Raw genomic sequence first — 18,464 nt, forward strand, 5'->3', positions numbered from 1 at the left:
CGTTTAAGATTTGTTGCGAGTAGTAGTGATTGGCTGATTGCCATTTTGGTTCGGAATCGATTCCGTGGAGCTCCGAATTTTTTGACACCGTTTCCGGGTTTGGTAGGGTTTGGAATTCTGTACGGAATCGGATACGGAATCAGATTCTGTATCTGAGTTGAAATCGAATTCTAGAAACAGGATCACAAGGATGCTTCCTGTACCTTTCCTGGATGTCTGTACGTTGGACTGAGTAGCCAGCTTCGTAAGGGTAAATTGAGTCAAGGAAGTCAGTTAAGGCAGGCCAAGACCATCAAGGGATGTCGAGCCAGGAATTATAAGATTATAATTATAAGATTAAGAATTCCTGTGAAAATATTTAAATAATAAGAATGCAGGCGCAGCAATACGGCCAGGCCGCTCCCAAAAATTTAAATAAATTAAAATGCATATGTGTCGAATGGCTTAATGTAATCGCGAATTTTTAACTTACTTCTTGGCTTGACGACCTTTTAGGTTACGTCGGCCATGGACTTACTATAAATCCCGGCTCTGCCGCCGGGTGAAGAACGCTGTCGGCACATCACCGGGTTGCTTCAAGGCTCCAAGAATTCCGATCTAAAATGCTTAAACGGTTGCTTCTGAGTGCCCAACACTAGTCGGGAGCATTATCAACAATATGTGTGTGATGCGGGTTTGATGGTAGTTTTTTATTTTTATTATTATGTCCAGTCCTTTTATGGCATATATCCTTTATGCTGTATTCGCTCGGTGGAGCATTAAAAATCCACCTAACATAATACGATATCAATCAATTTAAATGTGTATGCTTCAGTGCAGTAGGGCCCCCAGCCTAACTACAGTCCAATTCATTATACTAACAATGAGGAAACTATTTTATATGTGTGTGAGTAATAAAAAAATCTGTAGATTTTGGGCTCAGAGAGAAGAAACGAAGGAGAGGGGCGACGTCGGCGACGAGGCCTAAAAACAATGGAACAATAAAGTTTTGCGAGAACAATAAGAGTCCCTCCGTCGCAAATGCGAAAACGTCCATAAAATGTATGTAGCTGTGAATGACTGTGGAAGCGAGGAAAGTGTTGTGTGGAAGAAGCAGCGAATTGATGCTGGAACATGTTTTCCAATGTGTTGTGGAATGGGTGAATGAGGGAGAAGAAGGTGAAAGGGGGAGGGAAGGGCATGTCCTTTGGAGCGTAAAGTGTGCGTGTGTGTGTGTGTTCCTCCCCCCCAAAAAAAAGGGCCGAAGCAGCAGAGCCCGCTTCGTGTCGGCTTCTACAGAAAACGAAATAAAATCGTTGTAATGTATTTTACTGCTTTGGTCGAAGGGCGGGCAGAATGAGGGAGCAGCAGAAGGAGGAGGAGCTTCTCTCATGTTTTAAACAACTCCCACCCTCCCTCCCTCCCCGCAATCCAACCACTACCACCTCTTTTTGCGAGTTCTCATGTCCGATGTGGATGACAAAGATGATTCTCTCGCTCTCGCTCTCTTTATATTCCTACGAACGAATTTCTGTATAGGGGCTGAATGTCGCTCCTCAAACCACCAAGCTTCATCCCACTCCAATACCCCTCTCCCTCCCCCCAGTGGGGTGGGTGGGGCTTTTTGTATTTTATTTCCAAGCAGCAGCTCCCCGCTGTGATGAATTGCTTGTGTGAAGGTAAGAGGAAGAGTTGGCAAAGGGGGAGCAGGGTTGGAAGGGGCGTCTGCATCATCCTCTCCCCCTTTTGTCTCTTTATTTGAACATTTATGTCCCGCTGTGCTGTGTATCTCTGTGTGTGTGTTTATGTGCCAGGGGGAGTGAATGAGATGGAAGAACAAATGAGAGAGAGCGAGCGCGGACGCGCTTTGAAATGAAACAAGAGAACACCCCCCACCCACCATTCCCCCGGCGAAGAAGAGCTCACGTTGTGTTTGGTGGGTTGTACAACGTGTGAGGGTTTGGTCGTCGTCCGTCGTGTCAGCTTTTGGGGCTTGGTCCTCATCCCCCCGCCAGCATGTGGGCGGGGTGAGTTGGATGGGGAGTGGATGTGGGCAGGAAATTAAAAAATCTATACCCTGTGTTCCGTCCTCCTCCTCCTCTCTTCCCCACACACCAGGCTTGATTATTGGTGATGCTCCACTGGCTTTGCTCGTTCCTCGTTCTCTCCAACAAAGCGAAAAGACGATTTCGCGGCATTTTTCGATCAGACGAATTTTCGCGCGCACCTTCTTTTCATTTTCTCCATCGTTGTTTTTTTTTTTGTTTTACTTTTTCGCGACTCCCCGCCAGCATCCGAAGTAACATCAGGAGTGGGAAGGTTTGATAAAATCGGCCCCCATCGTACGTCTTACTCTCTTTCGCCCTCAATTTCGTTTGCGAATCGGTAATTGAAATGAAATTGCAAAGCGGTTTTTCATGACTCGTTTTCTTCGATGTTTCCGATGCATGGTTTCCACCACCATCGTCTCATTTTTTTTTTTTTTGGTGCATGATCTCTTTTGACTGCGGTTATCTGGTCTGGTTCGGGGTTTGGTTTTCTCACATCGTTTTGCGAAACTGATGATAACCTATTATTAATTTTTCGCGCTCTTTTTTGACGCGCTTTTCGTTTTGTTCCCTCTGTCCTCTGTGCGCCAACAGGAAAATTTGCATTTCTTGGAGCTTTGCGCGGGAGATTATTTGAGCTACAATTTTTACTTCTTGCAGTACTTCGAGAGCCCCCCGAGGCTGATGTCTTCACACGGCAGGACTGGAATTTAAATCCCATCCTGACCGTTAACCCGTAGTGAGAGGACGGACTATCCAATTACGTGAAATCATCAAATCTAGTAAGCCATTAGATGGCCGGCGTGATCTAGTAGGCCAAGAAGAAGAAGACTTGAAGACTTGAAGAGCCCTTATTATTTTGATGACTTTTCTTTGATGACTGACCTTCCCAGGCCACGCCGGTCATCGAATAGCCAATCCTGATCATATTTATGACAACCGGCTCGCTTAAAATCTTGTTTTTATATCATCCGAACTAGCATTCTTCTATTTTCTTAAACGCCAACTTCAGTCCAGTACAATCTCAATATTAAAAACCTCTTAAACCAGTCTGGCATATACTAGATATCTGTTGATTCGCCCCAACGGTTTGCAGAATGAAGCATCGTCCCTAAAAGTCTTCCGAGTGACATCATCTCGAGCTGCATTCGTTGTTGCACACGTGTGTGTGTGTATAGCGGCAAACGTGCCAAATGCTTCTCCCACTCTCGCTGAACCACCACAAGTCCTCCTACCGTTGGTAGTGCGCCACATATGTTGCTTATTATAATTTAACGCCGCCATATCCCAGAAGGGAGACTTGTGTCTAGGGGTCTATCGGTGCAAACCAAAGCCAATATTGCACCCGGTAAGCACCGAGTTGGTGATGACGGTGTTGCGTGTGCACGTGTTACATTGATTTGGGGGTTATTGAAGTTACGTTATCCCCGTGTAGGATAGAATAAATTATGCTGAATAGAGAAGAAGCGAAAGGTAGAGGAGTTTATTGAGATTTCCGCCCGTCACGACGCGCGAGTTTCAAGACCGCGTGTAGGAAAGAGAAGGAGAGAGAGAGAGAGAGAGAGAAAGAAAGAAAGAAAGCAGAAGCCTCCAAAGGGAGGGAATTAGATGAAATCTTGTTTGTACGCGCAAGCGTTTTTCATCAACCCCCTCCTGCTGCTCTTGGTTTGTAAGCTGAAGAGACTGTAAAGATGGGAGGAGTAAGGGGAGCAGCAGATGTGTGTGTGCGCGCGAGAGAGCGAAAGAGATAAAGCAACCTCCGCCCCCTCCCACTTGATGCGCGCATGCTCTCGCCCTAGCGGTTGAAATTGATCAGCGCAAAGACGGCGACGACGACGACGACGATGGTGGTCCTCCTCAAAATTTGCCCATCCTACCACCCAGACCACCCACCACCCTTAGGAGGAACATTGCGAAGAGAAAGGGGGATGTGGATGAAAGAGTGGGAGGTCTTTGCAAGTGTGTATGTGTGTGCGGTTCGCGTTGTAATGGTGTGTTAGTAGTTCGCGGTTTGGCGCGCACCCTCTCGCTGCTTGTTGGGTGATATTGCAATAATAATCAAGCGCGCTTGTTCGTTCGGTGGCCGGTGTATGTGCGCGCCTTTTTTTCTACCTTCTCTCCATGTTTGGCATCAACCCCCCATCCCTCCCCCCCCCCCCCCCCCTTCAAACCGCCACAGTATCACCGGTCTCACATCCGCTTCTTCAGACTGTATGGGTGTGTGTGTGTGAGGGCGTAGGAGGCGGCTTCTTCTTGTGGATTCAGCGCGAAACGATGACTTCTCGATGGAGCCGGCGTTTTCCATACTCCACCCACACCACCCACTTTTAGAAAGGGATGGTTCTTTGCTCTCTCTCTCTCGGTCTCGCTCGCTTTTGCATCAAGAGTTTCTGTTCGCCAAATGTATAATAGATGGCGCGAAGTTTGGCGCGACTTTTTGGTTTAGCCGGTATACAGCTTATGCAGGTTGAAAGGAAATTGGGTGGAGGATATGATATGCGGAGAGGAGGGTGGGGTAATGATGGTGGTTTTGAAGAGTCATCCACCACCGGACGTCGGACGGTTCCACCGTTGTTGTGTACGGTCGTGTGTGTGTCTGGACAAAGCAGACGGCAGCGATAGGGGTTAAAAATTGGCGCGAAAATTTAGCTTGGATGTGTTCCGTTTTCTCGTGTGCTGCTCTTACTTTAATGCGGACGAGAAAGCTTACGCTGAGTGTTTTGTAAGAGGAGAGAAAAGATTATTAGAAATTTCTTGTGTTTGGTAGGAAGGCAGAAAATATCAAGGATTCTTTTTTGGTTGCTTAGTCTGGATTTATAGTTGTTTAACGATTAAATAATTTAACTGTTTTATTTAAATTACTTGTGGTAGGGATAGGGGCGCTAATCCTTTGCACGGCATGACCGAAATTCGGATCGTTCCCACATTAGTAGGTGGTAATTATTCGCTTAAAAAAGTGCAAAAGTCCAATTATAGTGTTAAAGGAATCCAGTTATGACAGGTCAATACCTCCAACAGGTTCTAGAGCTAGGGCTGGAGATAAAGTAGAAGTTTCTCCTCTTTCCATGCACATATTTCGCTCCGAATTCGCTGTTGTTTCTATTAATGAAGCACAAAAAATCGAACGTAGAAAAAATAATTTCTAATGCATTTTCAACCTTTTTTAACAAATGATTAGGCCTCAAGCTACACATGCAGATTCTCGATCCGTATTTCTTCTTCTTCTTCTTCTTGGCTTAACAACCTCTAAGGTCATGTCGGCCATCGAAATGGCTTACTAGACTGCCGACTACCACGTAGTTGGTTAGTCAGTCCTCAGAACGGGGCTACGGTCCGGATGGGATTTAAACTTCGGTTCTACCGTTTGAAGACCGACGCCGCTGTCGGCTATACCAACGGGCCACCCCAAGAATCTTGCATTATGTTAGGAAATATTTGCCAGCGTTTAGTACTCTCCTGGTTAAGCGAAAATCATGAAAAATCTGAGTCAATATTTCGTCCTCAGCAGCATGTTGTATCATCAAAAAATATAACACAAAAATTAACTGGAAAAGTTCTTTTTACTGCTGCTTCTGTTAGCTTGCAAGCCTGGTTTGCCAAAACTAAAACGATAATGACAGAAAAACGAAGCTCATTTACAGGGTTCCGATCCATCGATTGAAATTATCGAATCACTTAAGGGAATGTATCAAAAGGATAGTGACATTTGTCCCCACTTTCTGTAGCTTTGCCATCACTTCATGGGAAATTTGCAAAGCAACTGTGGAGTTTTGCCACCAGCATTGGTGGGTTTAACTATAAGTGGATTGAGTGGCCGCGTGGGACCCCGAATCCACATAGAACCTTCCCTCCCGGAGCGCTGCCTCGTCTAAGGCAGTACTAGTCCCCCGTGCTCAGTACTAGCTTCACAGGACATCAAAGGGGAACCACATTCTACAATTTGACCGGGTTTTGGACCTAACGCTTGGTAAAAAATCCACAGTTTATTGCCAGGTTCAACAGACGAGTTGCAAAGTTCCCTTTTTTGAAAGCAAGATTCCACTATATGGTTTCAAATGATTCTTTTTAATGTATCGGAAGTGATAATTAATTAAAGTTATTGGAGTTTATTACTAATTTACCAATCTTTTGCCGCTCAGCCGAGGATTCTCCCTAGCTCGGCGATTTTTCGTATATTTTGGCATTAGATTTGTTGGTATAAAAATCTTGCTTTACTGTCGTTGTTGAACATTATAATTTCTGTACAAAACGTTGTTATGCAAAAGCTAGTTTATATTTTTATTTGATCCATTTATTAAGCATATTAAACTTTAACTAATAATCTTCTATTTTATCCACTTCTTTCATTACAGTTCGCTGTTTGATATAATCATCCTGTCGTTGCGTATATTCCCGCGGTAAAGTCTACCAGCAGTGTGCACCAATGAAAGCACTCAAAGTGTTTCGGGTCCACGCGGTATCAGCCATTTTAAGTAAAACGTCAAAAAATCCAATTGCCAGTAGTCAACGGCGGCGGCACACACAGTCGTAGATTCGATTGATGTGATTTATTAGTTTAATTCGCTTATGTTAATATCCCAGGTATGTAGTTGATACTATTCGGACAAGCGTTCGCTTAATAAACTGATGCATCCGTTGTTACTGGCTTTCGCTTTCAGATGATCTCTCTCGACGATTGCAGTGAAGAATCCCACCGGCGACAGTGACAGGTGTATTGTTGCCAGCTAACAGCTAACCTAACCCGTGATAATAGTAGTCATCGGTGTGTTAGAATACACACCTGGACCACATACGCCATCCAGTGTTATCCCTTTCGCGATAAAACGCGCCCATCGAGCGAGGCTAAACGTGGGCCTCGCCGGGAAAAACTTTTCCCCCCAGTTTTATTCGTACGAGCAGGACCGGCGGCGCCGGGCCTCTCGCATTTTTCCGCGGGTAGCTACCCGTGACCTTTTTCCGTTTGGCGCGGCAGTTCCGACACCAGCGGGTGTTGGAACTTAAAAGGCGCCATCATTCCTTCCACAATAGGTAAGCAAACGAAGGGCATATGTAAAAACGAACCTCAGTCTAAACGAACGCTTCCTTTACTGTTTTACAGGGTCGTCACACCTCACCAACCTGTCTGGCCCTGCTGCTACACATAGTAGCAGGGGCAGCACAGGCCATCTTCCTCCACCCCCGGGGTCGCACCTTCAGGTAAGCTTTCATCAGCATGTTTTGAGGTGTTATGGTGCGAAATTGCGTTTGCTAACTCCCACTTCCAACCATTTCTCCAGCAACTCCATGGGTCTGGAGTCCTTACGGATCATACAAAATTACAGTATTTGGGCAACATGCAGGTAAGTGGTGCATAGTGAAGAAAGACCGCATGGCGCACAAACGATCCAAATGACTAAATCTCCACCTCGGGGGTTTTTTTCTTCTTCCTTCTCCAGGTCCATCCTGCACACAGTGGCAGCGGAGGACATCATCCGCCACCACCGCCCACCCAGGGACCGCCCCAGTCCGCCCATCCGCCACCACCGCAACCGATACCGATCGTGAAGCCGGAGTTCAAGGTGCCACCGATACCGGCCCACCTGATGGATGTGCGTGGTCCGGATGGGTCGCTGGTCAAGATTAACATGCCGGAGCATCACGATCCGAGCAAACCGCCGAACAATGTGGAAATGCTGAAGGTGAACATTGAGGATCTCAGCCAGTTTCTGTCATACCACGAGGTGTTCGGCAAGCTGCCCTCCGACATGCTGACGGGCCCGTCCGCTAGTTTAGTGCCATCGTCCTCTACCAACACCGCAACGACCAGTGCGCATAGCAATGGTAAATGTGAGTCACCAATGCCAAACATTCATGATGCCACATCCTGTCTTTCTCCCTGTTTTTTTTTTTTTTTGAATACCAACAAGTAGTGGAGAAGGGTAGAAATTGCGCCCGGCTCTTAAGTTAGAAATTGTTTAAAAAACTTTTCTTCTAAATTTAATTTTACGTCCTTTTTTTAAACATTATTATTGCTCAAGTTAATATCTAATAATTGATTTAAAAATTATGTTCAAATTCGTATCGGAGCGAGCCTATGACTTTCTAGTTCTTCGCACTACTGAATTTTCATCTTTCATTTTAGTATTAATATGTTTTGTTCTGTAGCCTTAAATATATTATATTTTTACAATACGTATTATCTAATCATCATCGTTGTCTGGTGATCAAGATAAACGTCTTTATTAATAGTATTTATCGATCATATTATATTAATCGAAAGGATGAAAGTATCAGCGTGAATCAATTCTTAAAGAGATATCCTTTGGAAGTGATGTTCGTTTAGTTTGATTTGAGCAGAATTTGGTTTTTGAATAGAAATTTAACCAAATTCTACACTCGTTAACATTTTAAGCAAAATTTTAGGATTGGATTTTTTTCAAATTCCAAGATCCTTTAATCTTTTTTTTTTGTTTTAATTTTTGTACAGTAACTAGCTTTTTCCGTAGGTTTCCGTTTTGATATATTGCTGTTGAAAAAAAAAAAACAGTTTATTAGTAGAACTGTTGTTTTAATGAAATTATGGTTGTGTGACATTTTTCTAATTGCGTGTATTCTCTCTCTCTCTCTCTCTGTCTCTCTTTCTCTTCTTTTTCATTGAAACAAAAAAATACAAAAAAAAAAAATCAATTGTGGTACTTCTGTATACGTGAATTACAAATATGGATTTCCGTGTCCGTTTGTCCACGGACGGGATTGTCTTCTTCAAACCCACCTACCGGGCGGTGTGTTTATCCCTTGTCTCCGATTTTCACGTTCGTCTTGTTTTGCACCAAACCACCAATCGTAATCCCGTGCCAATGCAGTAAATCACATCCGTCAGCATACGGGCGAATCTCCGTTCAAGTGTAGCTACTGTGCGAAAAGCTTCACCCGTAAGGAACACCTGACTAACCACGTTCGCCAGCATACCGGTGAATCGCCTTACCGATGTCCGTACTGCGGTAAAACGTTCACCCGAAAGGAACATCTTACGAACCATGTCAGGTGAGTGTTGCCGTTTTGACCAAGATATCCATCAATCCCCGAAAAGAACAAAAAAAAAAGACACCATAAAAACAAATTGTTTTGCTTCCTTATGCGAGTTCTTCCCCCACCCTGTCAACCCTTTAAAAAGACCCTCCCTGCTCTATTCCGTCCTCTCCGCCAAATCTTTCTCTCTATCTCTCTCTCTCTGTGTTTTTTTCTTCCTGATGTTGTTGTTGCGATCATGCTGTGCACAGCACACACGTGTTGTTTTAGCACAGATGATCGCGAAACAACCGTTAGCAAACAACCGAACAACCGCGCGCGTGTGTTGAATAAGGAATGTAATACCTCCTATACAGACACACCTCGCACACGCTGCCCTTTCTTCTTGTCTCTCTGTCTCAGGCTGGTAATCCGAAGTCAGCTCCTACTTTCAACTAGCTATCGTTTAGTTATTGTGCCGGAATGAACGGAAAGATGTGCTCAGTACAATAGACACTTGGCTCATAAACTGTAGATAATCCTCCTCGATTCGACCATCATCTTTATCGGTTCCTACGATGTATTGAGTCTGCTGGGTTCCAAAAGTGGTTCCAACGAAAATTTGAACTAGAATTTTTTCAAAATTGTGTTTTTTTTTTGTATTGCGAAGTGCGTCATTTTCTCCTAAATGCCTGGGTTCTTCCTAAAAGAAAATTAATTCCATTTTAAAGTTACACAATTTACTAATTACGGTCTATCTTACTTCTCTCCATCATATCCTGGATGCTCCGTAATTTGTTCCTTTTTCACTCTTAACTGTACATCTGCTCGGGGTAAGATTTTCGACCAAAAACTGTCGACAATGGTGGAAAGGGGCGAAACAGGATCCGTCGCGTACAATTTTGCCAGCTTCGTATGTCCTTTGCAATTGCCTGCAGAGGCGGCGTCCCAGTTTTCCTTCTTCCGTTTACTCCGTTGTTGCGTTGGTTACGTTTGACAGGCGGACGTAGTAGCAGGCGTTTGACAATTCGCCCTAAATATCTGTCATTTTGAGCGTGCAGTATTCGGTTAATCGCGGCATCGTGAGAGTCGTCCTCTACATCGCTTGAAGTGGTGCCCCTATTAGACGATTTTTTGGGCATCGTTTCGTTGATTTCTTCGAGTTAAAGACACAGTCCAATTATTTCCCTCCGTGTATGTGTGTCACTTCCTTTTTCCACGTCTAATTTAGTGAAGCAAAACACTTGTTGTGATTGTGTGTGGTGTTGGTAAGCTGCAAGTCCCTTTTTTACTTGGAATACACGCATCCTTGGATGACTTTATTCCGCGTGCGAGTTTTAATCGTGTCGTTTGATATGTTTTGTGTATGTGTGTTGGTGTGTTGGCTTATCTCCACGTTTACTCGCTGGATTGCAATTTGATCCGAGAAACAAAAGGGAGATATTGATGGATGCACTCGCTTAACAGCTTAAACCCGGGGAAGCTGCCATTGAATGTATTTTTGTTCTAGCAAACAAATAGCAAAAAAACGAAACCAAATATCCAAGGATATCTTTGATTGATTCACGCTGTTTCTCTCTTTTCCCTTTCTCTCTCTCTCTCTCTCTTTGTATCTTCCTCGAACAGATTGCACACAGGCGAAACACCCTACCAGTGCACATACTGCGGGAAGAAGTTTACGAGAAAAGAACACCTTACCAATCATGTCAGGTGAGAGAATGCTTCCTTTCTTCTTGCTTTAATGATTGATACCCCATTCTCACGATTTTGCGTGCGTGTGTCTTTGTTGTTCGTTTTTTTATTCTACTTCAAACGACCACAACGCACCCACCACCACCCAACAAAACTCTCTCACCCACCATCGTTCCCTCGGGACCGGGTGGGTGTGTCGGGGAGGGAAAAGTTAGCTTTTCCGTTTCCGATCAATCGGAAACATGGATAACAAAGGAGGCGAGTTTGGTTTTTTTCGGCTTAAAAACGCAGGTTTCAAAATTTATTTTTAATACATTTCGCCCATTTATGTGTCGCCGGTGTACCGGCGATAAGGATGATATATCTCGTGTGTCCAATTGGAAAGGGTGGATGGGTGTGTAGGGGGTTCGTTGATCAGAATGTTTTTTCATCGATCATAAAATATGATTCACATGTTGACAACACTGAGAAACTCGCACTCAAAATCTCCAGTGGTCCATAGTGCGTTTCCCTCTTACACAGCCAGAGAATGCTTGCTGTCGTTTTACGTCACATTCAAAGGCAACGGACAGATTCTAATAGATGCAATTTTGTTGTTTTTTTTCTTTTTCTCTCTCTCTCTCTTTTCCATTCTCTTCATTATCCATCTCCTTCCCGATGATGACTGCGTGCTGCTGCCGCCCTACTATACATGAACAAAATGTTTAATTAAATTGTACAAATTTCAAACCTGTCAAACAATAATTTCCTTGTGCTGTCAACGCAAAAAAAAAACTTTTTAAAACAACCAACTCTGTGCATAAATCGCGCAGATTGCATACCGGTGAAACGCCATTTCAGTGCACTTACTGTGAGAAGAAATTCACTCGCAAAGAGCATTTAACCAATCACACAAGGTGAGCGCATTAATAGCCGTGCAAAACATGAACCAACAACATGGACCATGCACATACACGGACGGAGGAAAAAAAAAGAGAGAATATTGATATTTTTAATACATATATCCCCGCAGCGAAACAGGATTAATCGTTAACGTTGTTGCAGATATTTGAGAGTTTCCTTTGCGTCAATATTGATATATATATTGATGTGTCCTGCTACTACTCTCCAGGAAGTGTTCTAATGAACGAACTGTTTTCAGATCATCACTGCCACGCGAAGAGGAGTCCAGAAAGAATACCAGTTGAAATTGATGTGATTTGCGTAAATTTCCCCTTAATCATAGCTTTTCATTTACAGGATATAATTGTGCTACGCATTATTGATGGTTGGATACAGTTAAATGTGTTATTTGCCGTTGACAAAACATTTTTGGGTAGTTTGTTAGGTATTTTCGCCTAAAAGTATGCAATCACGGGACATGGGAATCTAAGAGAAAATTAAGACAAAAAGATTGCATACTTTGAGGGTGTCGTAAACCTAAGAAATAACCCAACAGGTTTGATGATTGTTTTAAAGGTTCAAAAGAGTTTATTGATGTTATTTGATTATGAATTCAACTCTTTAATTTTTCTCATTTCAAATTGGTCGAAAATCTTACGTACCCTGCAAGAGTACGCTGTACAGTTTCGCTTACTGGGGTAAAAAGTTTTCTTGAATTGAAATATCTAATTCAGTCGGTCTCCTTTCTCTCGCGTCCTTGCTGGTTGGTTCATTAAGTCGTCCACCTAAAACTAATCCTTCAACACGAATGTCTTTTCTCCTGTCCACTGTTTGTGGTTGTTCAAATGACAGCGTCCTAGGGGGTGGGATGTTGTATATGAGTTCCTACGATCCTCTCATGTCCAATTGTGTGCGTGTGTCCCGTACAGAAATCTGTCCGTAGCGTGCTTTCGGTAGCGTTTACTAATCCAAAACCAATACCGCTCTTCCATTCTTCTCGACAGGTTGCACACCGGCGAGACTCCTTTTCAATGTTCTTATTGTCAGAAAAAGTTCACTAGGAAAGAACATTTAACGAACCACGTCAGGTGAGCTGCGATCGCTCAAAACACGCAAGACACAGTTTGATCCATTCTTGATCCCGCTTCCATCAATTGTTCTTTCCCTTTACCCTTTATGTCCTAGAAAACAGATTGCGAATCTGTTGAGCATTAAGAAACATGTAACCAATATGCCTCTCTCCCGTAAAACTCCGGAGGATATATGAATGCTCGCTAGCACACTCTTCCTTCTGTGTGGCGCTTGCACCCGAGAGATGTTCGAGACAAAACAGGCGAGTCAGCCGCCAACTGCGTTGCTTCCTCGGATGTGAGGTTTCCGATGTAGGGATGGGATGGGATGGGATATGATGGACCATAAATACGGGGTTCACCTTTGTGACCTAGGTGATACCAGTCCTATCGTTCACAATACAATCTGGAACTGGTCCGTTATGCGTGTGTGTGTGTGCGTGCGCGGTGTTTTTTCTTCATTCATGAGGCAGCGGTGGTTCGGTTTGTTTCGAAAATCCTCGGAGCTATTGTGCTTTCATATATTCCTCAACCACACATCCAGGGGATGATATATTACACTCCCAACATCTCTTGTCGCTTCCTTACATTTAGAAGAGTCTCCCCATCCTTCCTATCCTTTTTTCCCCTGTGTTTTCAATGTGTTTAATGCAAAAAAAAAATACTAAATTGGAGCGAAACGAATGGCGGCCCAGTGGCGGTGTTACTAATGAAAACCATCCTGATCTCCCTTCTTCGACAGGTTGCACACCGGCGAGACACCTTTTCAGTGTTCTTATTGCCAGAAGAAGTTCACTCGCAAAGAACATTTAACGTACCACGTCAGGTGAGCTGCGATCGCTCAAGTGTTTGGCGACCATTTGGGATACTTCAGATGTGTCGCCATCACGATTTGTTGTGTTCCATTTTTCTTACCTCCTTTTTTTGTGTGTGTGTGTATATCAGTTAGCTCTCCTCAAGAGCGCGTACCTCTTTTAAGCTAAAGAAAAAAAAACTAGAAAAGAAAGGCAAACACGTCCTCTTGAAAATATGATCGAACCTTAACGTGATTACGGAACAGAAAATAATTGCTCGGGGGATATGTGTGAGTAGTTCTTCTCGCGAGTACTGTCGGTTTTTTTTTCTTTTTCTTTGCAAGGATAAATTCACGATTGTATTGTTCGTCCAAGTAAAAAGTTTATATGGCGCAAACAGGGAGAGAAACAGGTATTCACAACAGTTCCAGATGACAAATACTGATCGAAGAAGTGTCAACCCTCTACTTTCGAGTTGTGTGGGACTATCATATTTTCAAACGGACGGGTTTGCGCTTTTTATCATCTAGATTTGATTTAATGTCCATAATTAGCGCCCGCCTAAGTAAGAACCAAAGGAACAAACATTCGCTCCCAATCTCACTGCCAAGGACGAATGGTTCAAGATATCTTGTGTCCACAATGGTGGTGTGGTTTGTTCGTTTGCCTTTGGAATTTTTTTTTGTTGACCAAAAAGAAAAGGCGCGGCAACATACTACAGCATCGCTACGAATTGCTGGTGCGCTCTGCCGACACTGGACACTAATCATAACCATATATCCCGCTCTCCCTTCTTTGACAGGTTGCACACCGGCGAGACTCCTTTTCAATGTTCTTACTGTCAGAAAAAGTTCACTAGGAAAGAACACTTAACGAACCACGTCAGGTGAGCTGATCGCGCTTTCACACATTTATCTTCCTTGTCTTGTCTTGACGCACACACACGCACAACCCCAAAGAATGGGGGAAAAATAGTAGAATTGGTTTGTTTTTGCTCTCTTTGCCCCCACACACCGTTCGGTTCCCATCGCTCGCTCACTCTCCGCTGAGCCAGAGATGAGCCTCTAGTAGCGATGGGAACAGGTGACAGGGCCTTTACCGGCCATGTGGCGCGGAACGGGTGTTTTCGTTCTGAACTGAAGAAAATGGCGGGCCAGAATGGAGAATTGGTGCGAAGAGCTAAAAGCGAGCGAAGAAAAGGGAAAGAGGTTAGGGAGATGAAGAGCAAAGAAAAACAGAAGGAGGATATATCCCGATCGAGAGAAGGGAAATAGTAAGGAAGGAAAACGAAAAACCATGAACGATAAGGCGCCTCCATCTCTCTCTCTGTTTGTTTCTGCTGTTGCTGCTGCTGCTGCTGCAAGGAGTATAGTAGGAAAGAGGGGTTTGTTTTGTTTGCTTTTTCAGTGAAGCGCTCATTATTGTTAGATGAACGTGCGCTCTAATAAGGGTTGAATTCGGCTTCTTTTAAACATGTTTACGTTTTGTTACCAACAGGTTTATTAAAACTTTACAGCGAGCTTGGTTTTTTTTTTATTTGAAAGCTCCCCTATCCGAGTTGGATGAACATGCTAATATCAATACAACAACGGAAAACTGCAACAATCCCAATCGATGGTAGATAGGCCGGATCAACGAGAGCTGGGCATGGGAGAAACCACGGCAACAAAAGCAACGAAGTCTTTCACACTTGCTCACTTGCAACAGGCGAGCTGCGGAGGGTCCCGGCTGTCGGGTTTGGGGTGAAAATTGTGTCTTGATCCTTTCCTTGAACGAGAATTTCCTTTTTTTATTTTCTAACCTAGCAGGGCAATACCTCTGCAATGGGCACGTTTTGTAGCTGGAATGGATCCTCCTGTGTGCTTGAAATATCAAAGAATCTGGTACAATGTTAATCCACTTGCAATATTATCCTAAAACGGGTAATCTGTGTGCCTAGATGTGCGAATGATAATTCTCCAACGAAAGGGTGGGTACAATTTTCTCCCAACTCTGATCCCTGGACGTGTGGATACAAACAAGAGAAATAAGGGGCTGATTCCTGTGTGAATGTTTCTCTTTGTCTTTTTTTACTTCTCTGGGTGCGATCGTTGGGATTAAGCAGTTCACACCCATCGTCACAACTGACACAAAGTGAGTGTGTATGCTCTGGGCGATCTGTGTCCGTCGCTTCCAAATTTTGCTTTTCTTTCTTCTTCCTGTTCCTGCCTCTTTGTCTGCTTCCTGTCGTAGAGATTTCTTGTCTTTTGATAATGCTCCATGTTGTCGTTTTGATTCTCACGAAAAAAAAAGACAACAACTTCCAATTCCGCCTCATTTTTGGTCTTGCAAATATTTTTCCGTGGAACGAATACGACAATCCCTTTCGCTGAAGATTGCAAATGCAAATCAGTATTCCACAGCACCATGCACAAAATAGCAAGAGAAAACTGACCTCCAAAGGAAGCGAAGAAGCTCCAGTTTTCCCTACAGTGCATTCTTTGTTGGGTGTTAATGTGGCCCCTGGTGCGTCAGAATGCAATGCTGTGAGCCTAATGTTTAATCGACAAAAACCGTTTTCTTTTTTTTTTTTTTGTTCCCCAACGAAATCCTACTTCCTCATTATTCCCTCTCCATGTCATACATCCACCTTCTCCAACAGGTTGCACACCGGCGAAACTCCTTATCAGTGTACCTATTGCGACAAAAAATTCACTCGCAAAGAGCATTTAACCAACCATGTCAGGTGAGCGCGTGAGAGTCTATGTGTTTGTCCACCCGGTGGTGTGTTTGTTTTCTCGGTTTCAATTTCAACTTTAAGAAGGAGGGTCTCCGCGCATATTATATTGCCTTCCACTTTCCCATGTGACGCTGTGTATTGTCAGTTATCACACACGGTTTGGGAGCGTGTCGATAAAGTTTTTTTTGGTTGCAACTTAAGCAAACGGTGATCATAACACGTTTCGGTGCCTTCCTTTTGTCCTTCCTTGTGTTGTATTTTGAAGGAAAGGAACCTTTTCTAGGCGGGAAAACACTCTTTCTTTCCCATGTTCAGGGTTATGATTGAACTCTCTTTCCACTTTGGTTTGTGTAAAGGTTCCCGAATATTGTTGTACAGGTGGTAAAGGAACAAGTGTACAGAATTGCTTCACCTCTACTTCGTAGCAGCAGATTGGGGATCTTTTAAAAAGGTGTTTGTTCTGACAGAATGCACTAATGTCTTCACAGGTTCACTTGACTCGGCTAAAACAGAATCGCAAAACAAAAAGTTGGTTTTGGGTGGTAAAAACTCACGTAAAACAGAATTGTATGATATTAGTATATTCTGCACAGTATTACTAGATGGTACCGTAGGAAGAAACTATACAATCTTGTGTAGTGTGTGGTGCATCCTTAAGAAAGAAAAACCCTTGATAATGTAATATTTCAAAAGCATTGGGATGAATTTATTTTGCTTGTATATATTTTATGGAATATTTTTATAAAATTTTTGTAAAACATTGTTTGCGAAGAAATGATTTGGGTTTAGTCTTGCTTAAAACTCCACGAAGCTGGTGTGTTTTTCGTTAAAGAACTTTCTTAACGAGAGACTTTAAAAACAAACAAAAAAACTGGTCAAAGAGGCAAGCGACGAACCCTTGTCTGCTTTCACCTATGGCTTTCCCACCAATTTGTATTGCCATTTTTTTTTTATTAAGGGAACCTCTTTCGTAGCTTTTTCTAACCGCTTATCAGTACTACTGTGAAGTCTTCCTCCTCATATGCCCCGAGAACAAGCAAAACAAAGCAAAAGAAAATTAGAAAAAAACTATTTTCCGTAATTTTTCTTAAAAAAAAAAAAGAAGAACAGAACAATCCGTTCGTCTTGTTTTATACCGAATGTTGTTGGTGTGTTTGTTTTTTAATTAATGTTGTGTCCCATTGTTTTTTCTCTCTCTTTTTCTCCCTTCTCGTTCTCTATTTCTTCTCTCTCTCTCTCTCTCTCTCTTTTTCTCTTTTTATTCTATCCTCTTTTTCTTATATCATATATATCATATGAAAATTATATTCTTAACCGTTAATCCGAAACAGAATACACACTGGAGAGACTCCCTATCGGTGCACGTATTGTGAGAAGAAATTTACCCGAAAAGAACGTTTAACGTATCACATAAGGTGAGCGCTTCGGCCAAGGCACACACCGCTTCGATAATTTTATAACAGCAAAACAAGCAAAACAATCAAACCTGCTCTATTTATTTTTATTCGTATTGTACATGCATACTACTACTTCTACTCTATAAATTACTATTGCTTATTAGAAGTGAGTCTTTTGTTAAGAACAAAATTGTGCAAAAACACATTACCAGCTCAAAGTTGTCCTTTGATGGCTGGTGGAGAAGGTGTTTTTTTTTCTTCGAAATGTAGCCAAGAAAAAAAAGCTAAGCAATAGTTAAAATTTCTTAAACGAACGATTCTCTTACTTTCAATGGCAAAACAACACGCTTCATAAAATGGTGGCAATGAACAAAACTGTTTGGCAAATAGTTGTTGTTTCGAACTTCCTTTTTCGATCCTCCCGTAACAACAGTCTCTAAAATAGTTTGACGGACGGAACAATCATATACAAATTTTGGCAGGTTATTTATAATTTAAATTTATATATCGTTTTCAAAAAAATAGAACTAGCTTTATATTTGAATGACGACTATTGAAGCTTTGATATGTGTCGCGTTGCGTTTCTCTCTCTCACACACACACAGCACCCGTATTTGAATCGTGCCCTATATTTGGCAACAAAATTCTATCCTTTGGCAATAAAACGACAAGAGAACTAAATTCTATAAAGGCTCAAGAAAAAAATTATCCGCACTTTATCAACTCTCCGAAGTGTTTGATTTTTGGGAACACAAAATTATATTTAAAAACAAAACCATTTGGCAATTTTTATTGGGATTGTGATGTGCGGTTTTCTCGTGTGCCTTTTTAGAATGTAAATCTTCCAAATTTCCCTTATTCAAAATTTGTAAAACGAGCAAAAAATCTTTTGGGGC

The 18,464-nt window shown here is 42.7% G+C and overlaps 1 protein-coding gene across 50 annotated transcripts in view; it reads left to right on the top strand.

Moving 5' to 3' along the window:
* Window positions 1-6,899: 6,899 nt before the first annotated feature.
* The window catches only part of LOC126563926 (zinc finger protein 271), a 53,170-nt gene continuing 41,605 nt past the window's right edge, over window positions 6,900-18,464 (top strand). For 21 of the 50 annotated variants that reach the window (XM_050220733.1, XM_050220740.1, XM_050220753.1 and 18 more), the window contains exons 1-12: window positions 6,900-7,055; window positions 7,126-7,223; window positions 7,304-7,366; window positions 7,463-7,853; window positions 8,870-9,050; window positions 10,641-10,724; window positions 11,519-11,602; window positions 12,593-12,676; window positions 13,401-13,484; window positions 14,255-14,338; window positions 16,094-16,177; window positions 17,503-17,586. In XM_050220733.1, coding sequence (XP_050076690.1) covers window positions 7,361-7,366; window positions 7,463-7,853; window positions 8,870-9,050; window positions 10,641-10,724; window positions 11,519-11,602; window positions 12,593-12,676; window positions 13,401-13,484; window positions 14,255-14,338; window positions 16,094-16,177; window positions 17,503-17,586 — 1,166 coding nt within the window. In that variant the 5' untranslated portion in view covers window positions 6,900-7,055; window positions 7,126-7,223; window positions 7,304-7,360. The remainder of the gene's footprint in view (window positions 7,056-7,125; window positions 7,224-7,303; window positions 7,367-7,462; window positions 7,854-8,869; window positions 9,051-10,640; window positions 10,725-11,518; window positions 11,603-12,592; window positions 12,677-13,400; window positions 13,485-14,254; window positions 14,339-16,093; window positions 16,178-17,502; window positions 17,587-18,464) is intronic. The other 29 variants (XM_050220741.1, XM_050220759.1, XM_050220758.1 and 26 more) reach the window with 23 other exon arrangements.

This window comes from Anopheles maculipalpis, chromosome 3RL, assembly GCF_943734695.1.
Source record: "Anopheles maculipalpis chromosome 3RL, idAnoMacuDA_375_x, whole genome shotgun sequence".
Lineage (NCBI taxonomy): Eukaryota > Metazoa > Arthropoda > Insecta > Diptera > Culicidae > Anopheles > Anopheles maculipalpis.